General features: G+C 38.5%; 1 protein-coding gene across 1 annotated transcript; it reads left to right on the top strand.

Annotated features, from left to right (window-relative positions):
• The first annotated feature begins 1,276 nt into the window (after positions 1 to 1,276).
• Positions 1,277 to 1,657, top strand: LOC125369342 (uncharacterized mitochondrial protein AtMg00860-like). Its single transcript, XM_048371354.1, has one exon. The coding sequence runs from the start codon at positions 1,277 to 1,279 to the stop codon at positions 1,655 to 1,657; it is 381 nt and encodes a 126-aa protein (XP_048227311.1).
• Positions 1,658 to 17,482: the final 15,825 nt, after the last annotated feature.

Here is a 17,482-nt window from a genome sequence, read left to right as displayed (position 1 = left end):
ATTGCTTCCCTTGACTCCTCAATGCCATCCAAGCTAAAGTAGAGCGAGAAGCCTCGGTGGTCGGATGTGCGTGGAGACTAACATCGGAGGTAAAAGCATCCAAGCCATGGTGGATCCGAGCGTCTGATTATGCATGGCGAAGGAGGTGGCCAACTCTATAGGGCTGCCTTATAAAAAGGAAAAGGGCTTCATCAAGGGCGTGAATGCAAAGAGGCTACCTATCATTGGCATAGCGAGAGGGACCAACATTCACATAGGCCAATGGCAAGGTAAGGTCGATATCACCATATCTACTATTGATGATCAACGATTCTATCTTGGCATGGACTTCCTAGACATGGTGAAGGCATTCTTAGTTCCCTACGCCAACACCATGTGCATAATGGAGAATGGCCAACCTTGTGTAGTGCCGATAAAGAGGGAGCTAAGCCAAGATATGATGGTATCGGCCATCCAACTCTCTAAAGGGGTAAAAGGAAGGAGCCAACCTTCCTAGCAACCCTCGAGATGGAAGAAGGTCCCCATGTTGATGGTGCCACACTTCCAAGCCCTATCCAAGGCGTGCTTAATGAGTTCAAAGATGTTATACGCCCAAGTTGCGAAGAAGCTTCCTCCACGATGAGAGGTGGACCACGAGATCGAGTTAGGGCAAGAGCCAAACCACCCGCCTTTGCACCCTATCGAATGGCGCTTCTAGAACTAGAGGAACTAAGGAGGCAACTCAAGGAGCTACTTGATGTAGGCTACATAAGGCCATCCAAAGCTCCATATGGTGCACCGGTCTTGTTTCAAACGGTTCTCTTGGTTATGCATAGACTATTGTGCGCTAAACAAGATCATAGTCAAGAATAAGTACCCGATTCCTAACATTCGACATCTTGATCAACTTAGTGGTGCTAAGTGGTTTACCAAGTTGGATTTGCGGTCGGGGTACTATGAAGTGCGCATTTCCTAGGGACATGAGCCAAAGACAGCATACGTGACGAGATATGGATCATATGAATTCCTTGTCATGCCCTTTGGCCTCACAAATGCACCGGCCACATTCAGTACACTTATGAACAAGGTACTTGCTCCTTACCTTGATCAATTTGTTATTGTTTGTCTCGATGATATTGTTGTGTACAGCAACACTTTGGAGGAGCACGTAGAGCATCTAAGGCTAGTGTTCAAAGCCTTGCGGGATAACGAGCTCTACGTCAAGAAGGAGAAATGCTCCTTTGCCCAATGAGAGGTGGCATTCCTTGGGCATATTGTTGGTGATGGAAAGCTACGGATGGATGATTCAAAGGTGAAGGCCATCCAAGATTGGGAGCCGCCAACCAAGGTGACCGAGTTGAGATCTTTCCTTGGTTTGGTGAACTATTATCGGAGATTTATCAAGGGCTATTCTTTCATTGCCACTCCTTTGGCGGATCTATTAAAGAAGGGTCGTGCTTGGGATTGGTCTATGAAGTGCCAACAAGCCTTTGAAGGGCTAAAGAAGGCCATCATGGAGGAGCCGGTCTTAGCACTTCCCGTATCTGAAGGCATTCGAAATCCATACGGATGCTTCCGACTTTGCTATTGGTGGAGTACTTATGCAAGAAGGGCATCCAATAGCCAGCGAGGAAGGCTGAATGACAGAAAGAAGTATACTGTTAAGAGAAGGAGATAGCTATAGTCCATTATTTGCGAACATGGAGGCGATACTTGCTTGGGAGCAAGTTTGTTGTGAAGGCAAACAAGCGTTGCCACTAGCTACTTTCAAACGCAAAAGAAGCTCACCAAGGCAAGCTAGGTGGCAAGACCTTCTGCGAATTCAACTACGTCATGGAGTACAAGCCGGGTAAAGCAAACCTTGTTGCCGATGCACTCGGTAGAAGGAGCTTGCTTGATATAAGCCGCCCTAAATGCAACTTGGTGGAGCGCATCAAGGAAGGGATAAAGCATGATTCTATGGCCAAGAACTTCCTTACTCTTGTTCCGAGAAGGCAAGACTCGAAGATTTTGGCTAGAAAAGACTTGTTTTACACCAAAGAAGGAGGCTATACGTACGCTCCATGACAATCTTAGAAAGGAGATCTTTAAAGAGTGCCACGATAGCAAGTGGGGCGGGTCATCCAGGCATACAATGCACGATGGCGCTTGTGGAGAATGCCTACTATTGGCCTCACATGAGGGAAGATGTGGAGGCCTACGTGAGGACTTGTCTTGTATGCCAACAAGACAAGATGGAGCAACAAGCCCCGAGTGGTTTGCTAGAGCCACTTCCTATTCTTGGGAGACCATGGGAAAGTGTCTCCATGGATTTTATCGTGGGGCTTCCTTTATCCGAAGGTTGTGCATGGATCTTCGTGGTGGTGGATCAATTCTCGAAGTAAGAAGCTGTCAAGGAGCTGGATGCCCCTATTAGATTCGAAGTTGTTGTTCTCTATGAGGACTACATGGATTCTAAAGTAGCCAGCATGTTCAAGAAGATGAACTTCATGCCTAGAATGGGGCTGGGAAAGAATTGACAAGGTATCACGGAGCTGCCAAACTTCAAAGCTTAGAAGACTCAAAATTGATACAATTTTGAAATCAATGCTTTGATCAAAGGTAAACAAACCCATCTTTCTCATCTTGACAAGATGTGGGTTTGAAGAGAATCCTAGATCAACCTATGAAATGATTTTGTTCAAAGAAAATTTCGATTTTCAAATGAAGATTGAGAATGAACTCATTCGATCTTCCAAATGCTTTTTGGAATCGAAGCAACATATGGTAGATTTGCCATATGAAAATGATTTTCGGATAAGCAAATCCCTACTAAAGCCGGACCCACTCGGATGAATGAGTCTTTAGAAAGCCATTGCAGTTAAGTTAAAGATCTTGAGTCTAAGGGTTTAATTACAAAGTCTAGATCACCTTGGTCTTGTGCGACTTTCTATGTCAATAAGAATAGCGAAATAGAAAGAGGAACTCCTAGGCTAGTGATCAACTATAAACCCCTGAACAAAGCTCTTAAGTGGATTAGGTATCCTATTCCAAATAAGAAAGATCTTTTACAAAAGCGCATTCGCATTCATCTTTTCAAAGTTTGACATGAAATCGAGGATTTTGGCAAATCCAGGATTGATCCAAAGATCGTTACAAAGCGGCATTCTGATCCCATTCGGTCAATATGAGTGGAATGTCATGCCTTTTGGATTAAAAATGCCCTTCCGAATTTGGAAAATCATGAATGACATTTTTAATCCATTTTCAAAGTTCTGCATTGTCTACATAGATGATGTTTTAATCTTTTCAAATTCCATTGAATGACATTTTAAACACCTAGAAACGTTTTTCTATGTTGTTAAGAAAAATGGTTTAGTGGTTTCAAAGTCTAAGATATCTCTTTTCAAACGAAATTAGATTTCTTGGTCATTACATCTCTCGGGAACAATTACTCCAATTGAGAGATCCCTTGCATTCACTTCCAAAGTTTTCGGATAAAATTTTGGAAAGAACCCGACTTCAAAGATTTCTTGGTAGTTTAAATTATGTCATGGATTTTTATCCTAATTTAAAGCATCTTGCAAAACCTCTGCATGATAGGCTGAGAAAAACCCTCCTCCTTGATGCGATCGGCATACAAAGATTGTCCAAAGCATTAAAAACAAGTTTTAGAAATTCCTTGCACGCATCTAGGCTGATCCTTCGCATTTAAGATTGTAGAAACGGATGCATCGGAGTTAGGATATGGTGGGATTCTAAAGCAAGTTCAAAATTCAAAGAATGTATTGTCCGGTTTACTTACGCTCTGGAATGATACCCAAAAGAATTATTCTACTATCAAAAGGAAATCCTTTCGATAGTTCTCTGTATTTCTAAATTTCAAAGCGATCTTTTAAATCAAAATTTCTTTTAAGGATTGATTGCAAGTCCGAAAAGAAGTTTTACAAAAGATGTCAAAATATAGCTTCAAAGCAGTTTTGGCCGTTGGCAAGCTATCTTATCTGTTTTTGATTTTGAGATTGAATTTATTCGAGGAGAATCAAATTCTATTCCGACTTTCTAACCAGAGAGTTCTTACAAAAACAGGAGTGATACAAAATGCCAAGAAAGTCAAAATCCAAAGAAGAAAAGTCCACGGCCACTTCGTAGGCCCAAATCCAAAGCCTAGTGAAGGAAGTTCTCCCTTCAACTTCAAAGCCCATCGGGACTTGGTGAGATAATCCAAGAAGAAATTAATCAACCGGATCCAGTTCAACAACAAATGGATCCCTTCAAAGCCGATCAAGCCAAACAAATTCGGAATGGCTTGCCCATGAGACCTGAATTCATTCAAAGTAGAAGAATACAAAGACAAATGGTTCAATCCACATGCAGACCATCTACAAAGCAAATTTCTTTTGGACTTTGGCCCAACACAAATAAACGCGATGGTTTCTATCCCGGAAATCACCGGAAAAACAAGCTTTATTTGAATCAAATATTTTCTTGAAGTAATTTCCTTTAAAACATTGATAAAGTTTTCGGGAACATTTTGAAACTTCAAGGTTTTGAAAATCATTTTCCTCATCGGAATCGGAATCACTATTCTGTTTGAGGATCGGGCTTTAAAGCAAAACAAAATCATTTTGTTGTTTTCTTTCAACTCTTTGAGTTCTGTTTTGATGGTTTTAATCTCCTTACGGGTTCTGAGCAGTGGGAAAAGGGTTTTCAACTTCTTCCCTTTGTCTAAAATCATAGTAAGATTATAAGTATTCTTACTGGAAGAAGGAACCAGAGATTCGGTTTTTAAAATTTCTTTTAAAACTACCTTTTGAATAAGAGGATCACTAATATGCTTTCTGACCTCAAGAAGAGCTTCTTATTGCCTAGTGAGCATATTAATGTTCTTTGAAGAGCATTCTCAATCAGTCTCAGAACAATCAGTTGAGGTTTTGATTTCATCAATTTGAAATTCTTCCTCACTGTTTGAGAACTCTGATTCAGATGAATCAACTAGAAGAGCGAAATCTTTTGCAAAACTTCTTCTTCTATTTGAAGCTCAAGCGTCTTTTGGAAAACTTACAATACTTGAAGTATGGCCTTTCTTACCACATTTAAAGCATGTAATTTTTGAAAAATCTTTTTAGAATCTTTCTTTGGAAATTTAGAATGAAATTTGGAAGAAGATGGCTTTTATAGAAATTCTCCTTGCTTTTAGAAGGCTTTCTATATTTGGAAAATCGCTTCTTTTGAAAGACTTTGAGTAAGAATCAACTTTGCATTTCCCTTTGCAACTGAACCACGGGCTCTATTGGGTTGTACTCAAGCGGTTCTGAAAAATACCTAGTTCACGCCTAGTCTTTTCATCTCCCATTTGAAATTTGTCTTTGAAGCTTAAGGTCATGACAAATCTTTAAACCTTCTTTCCGGGTTAGACTAACTAACTCACCATAAGTGTAGAAATCATAAGGGATTTGACCGCTATGGGCTTCTCTTATGGTATTCTAACTCTTTCACCTAAAATCTTAGGTAAACCTAGGCTAAGAACTTTTCTTTCCGGAAAGGCTGGCTAGAATCTTCCCTAAGCATGACTCGGTTAGGAAAGTGTCTTTGTAACTTTGGAAGTTGCTAAGCTTCTTACAGGTAAGGTTGCTAAGGAGCTCGGCATTTTGTCTTTAAGCGGAGAAGGGTCTCCTATGAAATGTAAGGAAATAGTGAGGATCCTACAATCTTAAATGCGAAGGATCGGTAGATGCGGGCAAGGAATTTCTAAAACTTGTTTTTTAATGCTTTGGACAATCTTTGTATGATGGTCGGACCAAGGAGGAGTTTTCCTTAGCTATCATGCGAGGCTTTGCAAGGCAGTTTAAATTAGGATAAAAATCCATGACATAATTTAAACTACGAAATCTTTAGGCGGGTTTTCAAAATTTTATCTCGGAAACTTTGGTGATGCAAGGGATCTCAATTGGAGTACCAGGAGATGTAATGACCAAGAAATCTAATTTCGTTTGAAAAGAGATATCTTAGACTTTGAGACCACTAAACCATTTTTCTTAACAACATAGAAAAACGTTTCTGAGGTGTTTAATCTTGTTAATGGAGATGAGATTAAAACATCATCTATGTAGACAATGCAAACTTTGAAAATGGATTAAAATGTCATTCATGATTTTCCGAAATTGAAATCTTGCGGTTTTGTAACGATCTTTTGGATCGATGGATTGCCAAATCCCGATTTCATGTCAAACTTTATGAAAGATCTTTCTTATTTGGAATAGGATAATCAACAGAAGCCGGGGGTTTATAGGTCATCGGCCCAGGGGTTCTCTTCTGCCGTATTCTTATTGACATGAAAGGCGCAGACTGGAGTGATCTGGACTTTGTAATTAAACAGACGGATCTTCAATCTCTAATCTGCTGTTTCTAAGACTCGTTCATCTGATGAATACGGCTTTAGTGGGGTTTGTATGCGAAAAATCTTCATTCAAACACTGGAAGATCGGCAGTTCATTCTCATCTTCATTTGTCGAAATCCCTTCGCAGACAAAATCATTTTGCGTGATCTGGATTTTTGACCGAATGAATGGAGATGTTCTGCTGATCAAAGCATTGATTTCAAAATTGTAAATGGAATGTGCTTTGATAAGATTCAAATTTCTCTTTTTGGTTTTTCTAGAAAGGAAAAACAATCTTTGAATCTTTAGCTAGGAAGAATTTCAAATTGATGAAATCAAAACCTCAATGATTGTTACGAGGCAGTTGGAAAGCTCTTGAAAGAACATTAATATGCTCATGCAGGCAGAAGCTCTTAAAGAATTTTAAAGCATATTAGTGATCCTCTTATTCAAAAGCGGGTTTTAAAAGAAATTTTAAAAACTGAATCTCAGTTCCTTCTTCTAGTAAGAATACTTATAATCTTACTATGATTTTAGACAAAGGGAAGAAGTTGAAAAACCCTCTTCCCTGTTCGGGAACTCAGGAAGGAGATTAAAACCATCAAAACAGAACTCAAAGAGTTGAAAGAAAAACAACAAAATGATTACATTTTGCTTCAAGCACGATCCTCAAACAGAATAGTGATTACGATTCCGATGAGGAAAATGATTTTCAAAACCTTGAAGTTTCCGAAATGTTCCCGAAAACTTTATCAATGTTTTAAAGGAAATTACTTCAAGAAAATATTTGATTCAAATAAAGCTTGTTTTTCCGGTGATTTCCGGGATAGAAACCATCGCGTTGTTTGATACGGGAGCGGAACCTCAATTGTATCAACCGGTTCCTAAAAGGTTTCATCAAGAAACCAAAGAAAGGCTAACTTGACCAATTCTTCAAGATTAAGATTCTTTGGTAAACGAAGCCGCAATTCTTAATAATAACATTGCTTTAAAGAATGTTTTATTCTTACAAAGGACCTTCAGCAAACTGTTATCTTAGGGACTCCGTTTATCAATTTGATAACTCCCTTTAAAGTGACAACTACTTTGAATGTGTCTTTGAAGAGCTTCGAATCATCTCGAACAATCGGTTGAGGTTTGATTTCATCAATTTGAAATTCTTCCTAGCTAAAGATTCAAAGATTGTTTTCCTTTTCTAGAAAAACCAAAAAGAGAAATTTGAATCTTATCAAAGCACATTCCATTTACAATTTGAATCTCCTCCTTGGTCTGATCAGCATACAAAGATTGTCCAAAGCATTAAAAAACAAGTTTTAGAAATTCCTTGCCTGCATCTAGCTGATCCTTCTGCATTTAAGATTGTAGAAACGGATGCATCGAGTTAGGATATGGTGGGATTCTAAAGCAAGTTCAAAATTCCAAAGAATGTATTGTCCAGTTTACCGCTCCTTTGGAATGATACCCAAAGAATTATTCTACTATCAAAAGGAAATCCTTTCGATAGTTCTCTGTATTTCTAAATTTCAAAGCGATCTTTTAAATCAAAAATTTCTTTTAAGGATTGATTGCAAGTTTGCAAAAGAAGTTTTACAAAAGATGTTCAAAATATAGCTTCAAAACAGTTTTACTTCGTTGGCAAGCTATCTTATCATTTTTGATTTTGAGATTGAATTTATTCGAGGAGAATCAAATTCTATTCCGACTTTCTAACCAGAGAGTTCTTACAAAAACAGGGAGTGATACAAAATGCCAAGAAAATCGAAATTTGGAAGAAGAAAAGTCCTCGGCCACTTCCAAAACCGGCCAAAATTCATAGCCCAGTGAAGGAAGTTCTCCCTTCAACTTCAAAGCCCATCGGGACTTGGGTGAGATAATCCAAGAAGAAATTGATCAGCGGATCCGGTCCAAAAACAAATGGATCCTTTCAAAGCCGATCAAGCCAAACAAATTCAAGAATGGCTTGCTCGTGAAGACCGAATTCATTCAAAGGGTGGAAGAATACAAAAGACAAATGGTTCAATCACATACGGCATTTTTGTCTTTAAGCGGAGAAGGGTCTCCTATGAAATGTAAGGAAATAGTGAGGATTAGAGTTGACCTTGCATCCTCAATCGGATTTCTATTTCATCTAGAATGGGAGTTCCTTCTCTGTGGTTTGGATAGCACCTAGGATTTGGAGTTCTTTGTGCTTGGTGAGATGATAATCCCATCCTTTTAAGCGGCCAGAAAATCCATTGCTCGGAGCTCGACAATGGCTCTGTCGGAGGTACCACTTTGGGTTTTGTAGGCATTGGCTGCCATGGTCATCCTGTTGTAAGAGACCAAGGATGTTGTATTCGGACATTCCATCTATATTCCATTCATAGACGGAGGCATTGAATCTAGGCGGGTTAGGATGTTGTTCCTATTCTCAATTCCTAGATCCGGAGCGATGCTAGTAGGAGTATTCGAGTTAATCTAGGGGCTTGGATTCTAACTGTTGATGTTGAAGGGTTTTGGAATGGGGCTTTCAAGCTACCCGAATCGTTAGACTCATCGCTTTGGGCTTGTCCTATAGCACTGATATTCCTACTACTTTGGGGAGTATCTGGCACTAGATTTTTGGACGACTCAGAGGTTGCTAATCTACTCAGCTGTTCTCTGACTGCTTTGGCAAACTCAGTTTGCTTTTGGAAATGGTCTTGGCTTGGCTTTGTAAGCTGATATGGCTTAAAAACGGGGTTTTTAAGCTTTTCTGACTGGTTCGACTCCTTTGGTTGACCCGATGTTGTCGGTTATACGCTCGGAATGATACCCAAAAGAATTATTCTACTATCAAAAAGGAAATCCTTTCGATAGTTCTCTGTATTTCTAAATTTCAAAGCAATCTTTTAAATCAAAAATTTCTTTTAAGGATTGATTGCAAGTCTGCAAAAGAAGTTTTACAAAAAGATGTTCAAAATATAGCTTCAAACAGTTTACCGCTGGCAAGCTATCTTATCTGTTTTTGATTTTGAGATTGAATTTATTCGAGGAGAATCAAATTCTATTCCCGACTTTCTAACCGGAGAGTTCTTACAAAAACAGGAGTGATACAAAATGCCAAGAAAGTCAAAATCCAAAGAAGAAAAGTCCACGACAGCAGGCCCCAATCAAAGCCAGTGAAGGAAGTTCTCCTTCAACTTCAAAGCCCATCGGGACTTGGACCGAGATAATCCAAGAAGAAATTAATGAGTTTTAGATCTAAGTCATATCGACTTACAAAGCCAAGCCAAGACCATTTCCAAAAGCAAACTGAGTTTGCCAAAGCGTCGGAAACGAGCGAGTAGTAGATTAGCAACCTCACGGTGGTCAAAAATCTAGTGCCGGATACTCCCAAAGTAGTAGGAATATCGGTGCAATAGGACAAGCCCAAAGCGATGAATCGGATGATTCAGGGCTTGAAAGCCCCATTCAAAACCCTTCAGCATCATCAATCCCAGGATTCACGGAATACTCCTTTACTCGATCTAAATTGAGAATAAGACAACATCTAACCAGTCTAGATTCAATGCCTCCTCCGTCATAATCCTTGGTCTCTTAGGACCATGGCGGTACCTCCAGTGGCCGGCGATTAAAAGGATGGTGGGATTATCATCTCACTCAAGCACGACTCAAATCTAGGTGTATCAAACCACAGAAGGAACTCCCATTCTATATGGGAGTCCGATTGAGGATGTCAGCTGTTCACCCATTTCATGAGGGCCCACCTGCTTAAAACAAAAATCTTGGTCCTTGACCTTACACAGAAACGCTTAGCAACTTCCAAAGTTACAAAGACACTTTCCTAACCGAGTCATGCTTAGGGAAGATTCTAGCCGACCTTTCCGGAAAGAAAAGTTCTTAGCCTAAGTTTACCTAAGATTTTAGGTGAAAGAGTTAGAATACCATAAGAGAAGCCCATAGCGGTCAAATCCCTTATGATTTCTACACTTATGGTGAGTTAGTTAGTCTAACCCGGAAGAAGGTTTAAAGATTTGTCATGACCTTAAGCTTGAAAGCTCAAATGGGAGATAAAAGACTAGGCGGGAACTAGGTAGTTTACGTAACTTGATTCTAGATGTTGATTCAAATATAGAAGATTTTCTAAAAGCAAGGAGAATTTCTATAAAAAGCCATCTTCTTCCAAATTTCATTCTAAATTTCCAAGAAAGATTCTAAAAGATTTTTCAAAATTACATGCTTTAAATGTGGTAAGAAAGGCCATACTTGAAGTATTGTAAGTTTTCCAAAAGGACGCTTGAGCTTCCAAATAGAAGAAGAAGTTTTGCAAAGATTTACGCTCTTCTAGTTGATTCATCCGAATCGAGTTCTCCAACGTTGAGGAAGAATTTCAAATTGATGAAATCAAAACCTCAATGATTGTTCCGAGACGATTGAAGCTCTTCAAGAACATTAATATGCTCACTAGGCAACAAGAAGCTCTTCTTGAGGTCGTAAAGCATATTAGTGATCCTCTTATTCAAAAGCAGTTTTAAAAGAAATTTTAAAAACTGAATCTCAGTTCCTTCTTCTAGTAAGAATACTTATAATCTTACTATGATTTTAGACAAAGGGAAGAAGTTGAAAAACCCTCTTCCTCTGTTCGGGAACTCAGGAAGGAGATTAAAACCATCAAAACAGAACTCAAAGAGTTGAAAGAAAAACAACAAAATGATTCCATTTTGCTTCAAAGCCTGATCCTCAAACGAATAGTGATTCCGATTCCGATGAGGAAAATGATTTTCAAAACCTTGAAGTTTCCGAAATGTTCCCGAAAACTTTATCAATGTTTTAAAGGAAATTACTTCAAGAAAATATTTGATTCAAATAAAGCTTGTTTTTCCCCGGTGATTTCGGATAGAAACCATCGCGTTGTTTGATCGAGCGGACCTTAATTGTATCAGCTATGACTGGTTCCTAAAGGTTTCATCAAGAAACCAAAGAAAGGCTAACTTGACCAATTCTTCAAAGATTAAGATTGCCGGTGGCCGTGCAATTCTTAATAATAACATTGCTTTAAAGAATGTTTTATTCTTACAAAGGATCTTGAAATTTGTTATCTTAGGGACTCCGTTTATCAATTTGATAACTCCTTTAAAGTGACAACTGCTGGAATCATTTTCAAAGCTAAAGATTCAAAGATTGTTTTCCTTTTCTAGAAAAACCAAAAAGAGAAATTTGAATCTTATCAAAGCACATTCCATTTACAATTTTGAAATCAATGCTTTGATCAAAGGTAAACAAACCCATCTTTCTCATCTTCAACAAGATGTGGGTTTGAAGAAAATCCTAGATCAAATCGCAAAATGATTTTGTTCAAAGAAAAATTTCGATTTTCAAATGAAGATTGAGAATGAACTCGCTTCCGATCTTCCAAATGCTTTTGGAATCGAAAGCAACATATGGTAGATTTGCCATATGAAAATGATTTTCAGATAAGCAAATCCCTACTAAAGCCGGACCCACTCGGATGAATGAGTCTTTAGAAAGCCATTGCAGATTAAGTTAAAGATCTTGAGTCTAAGGGTTTAATTACAAAGTCTAGATCACCTTGGTCTTGTGCGACTTTCTATGTCAATAAGAATAGCGAAATAGAAAGAGGAACTCCTAGGCTAGTGATCAACTATAAACCCCTGAACAAGCTCTTAAGTGGATTAGGTATCCTATTCCAAATAAGAAAGATCTTTACAAAAGCGCATTCTGCATTCATCTTTTCAAAGTTTGACATGAAATCAGGGATTTTGGCAAATCCAGTTGATCCAAAGATCGTTACAAAGCGGCATTTCTGAGTCCCATTCGGTCAATATGAGTGGAATGTCATGCCTTTTGGATTAAAAATGCCCTTGAATTTCGGAAAATCATGAATGACATTTTAATCCATTTTCAAAGTTCGCATTGTCTACATAGATGATGTTTTAATCTTTTCAAATTCCATTGAGCGACATTTTAAACACCTAGAAACGTTTTTCTATGTTGTTAAGAAAAATGGTTTAGTGGTTTCAAAGTCTAAGATATCTCTTTTTCAAACGAAAATTAGATTTCTTGGTCATTACATCTCTCGGGGTACAATTACTCCAATTGAGAGATCCCTTGCATTCACTTCAAAGTTTCCAGATAAAATTTTGGAAAAAACCCAGCTTCAAAGATTTCTTGGTAGTTTAAATTATGTCATGGATTTTTATCCTAATTTAAACTGTTCAAAGCTCTGCATGATAGGCTAAGGAAAAACCCTCCTCCTTAGTCATTCGGCATACAAAGATTGTCCAAAGCATTAAAAAACAAGTTTTAGAAATTCCTTGCTTGCATCTAGCTGATCCTTCTGCATTTAAGATTGTAGAAACGGATGCATCAGAGTTAGGATATGGTGGGATTCTAAAGCAAGTTCAAAATTCCAAAGAATGTATTGTCCAGTTTACTTTTGCTCACTGGAATGATACCCAAAGAATTATTCTACTATCAAAAGGAAATCCTTTCGATAGTTCTCTATATTTCTAAATTTCAAAGCGATCTTTTAAATCAAAAATTTCTTTTAAGGATTGATTTGAGTCTGCAAAGAAGTTTTACAAAAGATGTCCAAAATATAGCTTCAAAGCGATTTTGGCCGTTGGCAAGCTATCTTATCTGTTTTTGATTTTGAGATTGAATTTATTCGAGGAGAATCAAATTCTATTCGACTTTCTAACCGGAGAGTTCTTACAAAACATGAGTGATACAAAATGCCAAGAAAGTCAAAATCCAAAGAAGAAAAGTCCACGGCCACTTCGGGCCCAAATCCAAAGCCAGTGAAGGAAGTTCTCCTCCAACTTCAAAGCCCATCGGGACTTGGGCTGAGATAATCCAAGAAGAAATTAATCAGCCGGATCCGGTTCAACAACAAATGGATCCCTTCAAAGCCGATCAAGCCAAACAAATTCGGAATGGCTTGCCCGTGAACCACGAATTCATTCAAAGTGAAGAATACAAAAGGCAGATGGTTCAATCACATACGAACCATCTACAAAGTAAATTATTCAAAGCTAGAAGCAACTCCAAAGTCGTCATCTTCCTCCACAAAGGGTAAAGGTATATTATCTATCCCTTTTCAAAATCACCGAGATAGAGATTTTCCTCCAAATCTATCTCAAAACTCAAATAGTCTTTCAAAGCCAAACTCTCGGGAGATTGTTTTGGCGCAATCAAAACGTTTTAAATCAAATGAGTATTTGGAAAAACCTATTTTCAAAATGTTTTAACCATTGAGGAAGGATTCACGCGGAAAGCCCCTCAAACCGGTTTCAAAGATTTTCCCTCCGGTTGGTTTTTTAAACCTGGAATATTTCAAAGCCTCGGGCTTATTACGATCAATCCTTGAGGTTCTTGGTTCAGCCAAATTCAAGCATTTCAAAAAGACAAAGCCCATAAAGACCGGCATATTCAACATGCACAATCCGAAAGAATCCTTCACCCGTCCGATTGGGGTATGGATTTACACTCTCTTCGTTCCTTCCTACTTCCTGCAAAAGAACCTACCCTTCAAATCTTAACACATCTTTCTCCTATTGGGATTACCGGTAAGCCCGGTTCAATACCTTTCTTATCCAAAACGAAGGAAGAAGCCACTCCGGCTATTCTACTTCGACACCAATATCCAAACCTCCAAAATCCCTTACTGGTTTAAGCGGTGGTGGAATTACTACGGTAATGCCCCTGAGACTCTTATTCCGAAGTCTTACCCTGTTCAACCTATTCAAAACAAATTACAAACCAAATTCCATGGAAAGCGTTTTCCCCAGCTTCTCCTTTCCCATTCAAATTTCTTTTTACCGGGTATGTGTATGGTACTTTCACTTCAATCGCTTCCGGATGGTGAGATTACACTTATCCGTCGATTCAAAGTAAAATGGTGGGATAAATTCAACCACCAAGACAAACTGTCCCTAAAAAGCCGTTCAAAACTTCTTGACCAAACATAGCTTCTTGCCTCCTCGCAAAGAACAAACAACGTTCTTGGCACAAAAGTCTTTTCTCCTTCCAAAGCTTGCATGACCCAAACCGAAGAAGATTTCCTACAACTTATAAACGGTTATGCGGGGCGACTTCTTCTAAAGGCAAATCCAAAGCCTCATCATCATCCTCTTCCAGGGCTAGTACTGCTGCATTCGATTTGGATGACCCAGCGGGAGACGATTGTTATGGGATACTCAAAATCTCATAAATATTATCTCCTTCTTTAAAAGCCCATGGGTTAAAAACCAGAAATGGTAGCCCAAGGTTATTTGTGTTGGGCCAAAAAGCCCACACTAAAGCCCAGAAAAAGAAAAGAAAAAAGAAAAAGAAAAGAAAAAAGAAAAAGAAAAGAAAAAAGAAAAGAAAAAGAAAAGAAAAAGACAAAAGACAAAAGAAAAGAAAAGTCAAAAAAGTAAAAGATTCCTTCCAAAGCATGGCCGACAACTTTCTCAAAAGACGGTTGGCATTATCAAAAGACTCAAAGCATGTGAAGCATCTCCACAAGACTCCAAAGACAAAGTGGAATCATTTCTTCTCCACTAAGCAAAGCATCCAAAGCCCGTGACAAGTATCCAAAGCTCCAAGACCTCTATATGAGGGGAGTCCTCCTTCTTCATCCCTCGAATTTAGAATTCGATTAAAACATAGAAGAGAGAAAGAAAGAAAGCTCTTCCGAGTCTAATTCTCCTGGAAAGAATAGAGTGAAAAGAGTGAGTGAGAGAGAGAGAGAAATCTTGTAACTCCTCTTGTAAGTCTATATTTTCTTCATTTCAAAGTTACAAAGTTGTATGTTTATTTAAAGCTTTCAAAGATTGTTTATATGTTTATGTTCAAAGCTGTTATTATCAATAAAGCATTCAAAGTTTATCTTCTTTATTTATCTTCTTCTTCTCCCGTCATCAAGCGTATGCTCTGTGCTTGCCTCGTAAGAGGATCCACACTTTATCGGAAACTTCTTTGATTCTTTCTGTTCAAATTTATTTTCGGATCTATAAGTTTATGGTGGAAAGCGGATTTCGCGAGCATCTAAAGCTCCGAGAACAACTAGCGTGAATCTGATTCTAGCGCCACAAACTTTAGATCTAAGTTCGTGGTTAACCAAAACTTTGAATCAAATATTTTCTTGAAGTAATTTCCTTTAAAACATAGAAGGAAATATTAAGCGTTGAAGATTTAGATCTAAGTTCGGTGGCGTTGTAACCCGGATTCACGCTTTAAGCGACTGTGGGAGCTTTAGATGCTCTTGCAGAATCATTTTCCGACTTATAAACTTATAGATCCGAAAATAAATTTGAGCAGAAGAATCGGCAAGTTTCGATGCGGGATCCTCTTCTGAGGCAAGCCGAGAGCATACGCTTGATGATGGGGAAAGAAGAAGAAGATAAATAAAGAAGATAAACTTTGAATGCTTTGTGATAATACCGGGCTTTGAACATAAACGCCATAAACGCTGCTTCGCTGTCTAACTGTAAACTTTGAAACAAGAATATAGACTTACAAGAGGAGTTACAAGATTTCTCTCTCTCATCTTAATTCACTTTGATTTTATTCTTTTTATTTTCTCTTAAAATCCTCTTTACTCTTTCTTTGATTTCTCGCTCATTTCTTAGCCAAATTCTATGAAATCGGTCTTGAAATGGGCTGAATCTTCTTTTAGATTTTAGACGCACCTAATCACATCGAATTAGGATTTTCACCCTCGATTTCTTGCCAAAATGATCTTGGGCTTGTCGAAAGGAAGGAAATCCCCATTTCGGCAAAATTGAACACGCGCCGAGGCATTTTTAAATTTGTTGGAGAAGTATTTTCTTAGTTTAAAACTTATATCTTGTAATTTAAATACTAGATACATGCATTATTTGCTCCGAAACACATGAAAAATTATAAAGAAACTTGAAAATTTTGTGCCCCAACCCATAAAGTCGATTAATTGTCGCATGGCCGATCGACTACATCGAAACTAATTCGGATTAATCTTTGAGTGATTGGCTTTTCGGCCCGAGAACAGAACATGGAGCAGGTTGAAAACCAATTTTAAGGCATTTTAATAAAAATAACAATAAATAAACAATATAGTTACTTGTTTGAGTCTTAATGTGTGCGTTATTTGTGTTCTTATGCATGTTTTTGTAGGAAGCGACATTGTGTCGATTAGGTTTCTTGGAAACTTTTATGGTGCTGCATATGGTTCCGGTGAGTTCTGGGAGTCTTATCTGAGCTCAGTTGGAATCTTGGGTTCCATCGGTTTGTTGCTACTTTGCCATCACATCATTAGAATAGATCACGGTCGGTTTATGCGCTACTACGGAGGTGGATGGACACAACTCACACCTTCCATACTCCCGTTGGGTGAGGTGACTCTATCTCCATTTCTTTAATTGCTATCATGGGGATCGACTTCATAGGTACCCCTGTACCTTTCAATGATGTTGTTCATGATCGGTGGTGCGATGTCTGGGATTCATCATTGACTTGGTGTTCTTTTTTCGGCGATATTTCGGCGCTGGCTTATAAGAGCATCCTTTACGCTACAAGGTTTGTAGAGATACACCGGATGGTAGAGCTTTTCTAGTTTATCTCTTTGGGATCACCTTCTTCAACAATTTGGGAAATTATTTGAACCTCCATTACTTGGCTCGGTTGAAGGATTTGGATCAAGTTTTCTCTTGTACGAGATGGACATCACGATCAGCGGGTAAGAGCTCTATGGCTTTTGGCATGTCGTACATGTAAGTTCTATTTATTTCTATCCCATTTCAGCTTTCTTATGTTTGTAATGGTGATGAATTTTGATTTACTAGTTTGGGGCTTAAGTTGGACCGTCCTACTAGGTAGAGGGGTAGGTCCATGTGCACTACATGTGGATCAACTCTTTAACCTTGGACAAGGTAAAAGAAAATTCATTATTCATATTTATATTTTATAGATTTTCATTACTTACCTTTGTAATTTGCAAATTCGTAGCGGTTGGTTCGATGAGCATCGTCATTAGGACCCCTATATGCTATGCACCATAGACCTTGAGCACATGAAGGTTCTTTGGTACGGTCTTGCCGGTTGGGCTTAATATTTAGGCGGGCCGAGATCTATGGGTACGGGAAGCGAGCCCGATGGCGTCGAGTTCCTTTGTCTCCCCTCTTTCCATGTTTTGGATAAGG

The sequence above is a fragment of the Ricinus communis genome, chromosome 2, assembly GCF_019578655.1.
Source record: "Ricinus communis isolate WT05 ecotype wild-type chromosome 2, ASM1957865v1, whole genome shotgun sequence".
NCBI lineage: Eukaryota > Viridiplantae > Streptophyta > Magnoliopsida > Malpighiales > Euphorbiaceae > Ricinus > Ricinus communis.
The sequence above is the reverse complement of the archived record's forward strand: the minus strand, read 5'-3'. Positions and strand labels throughout refer to the sequence as shown.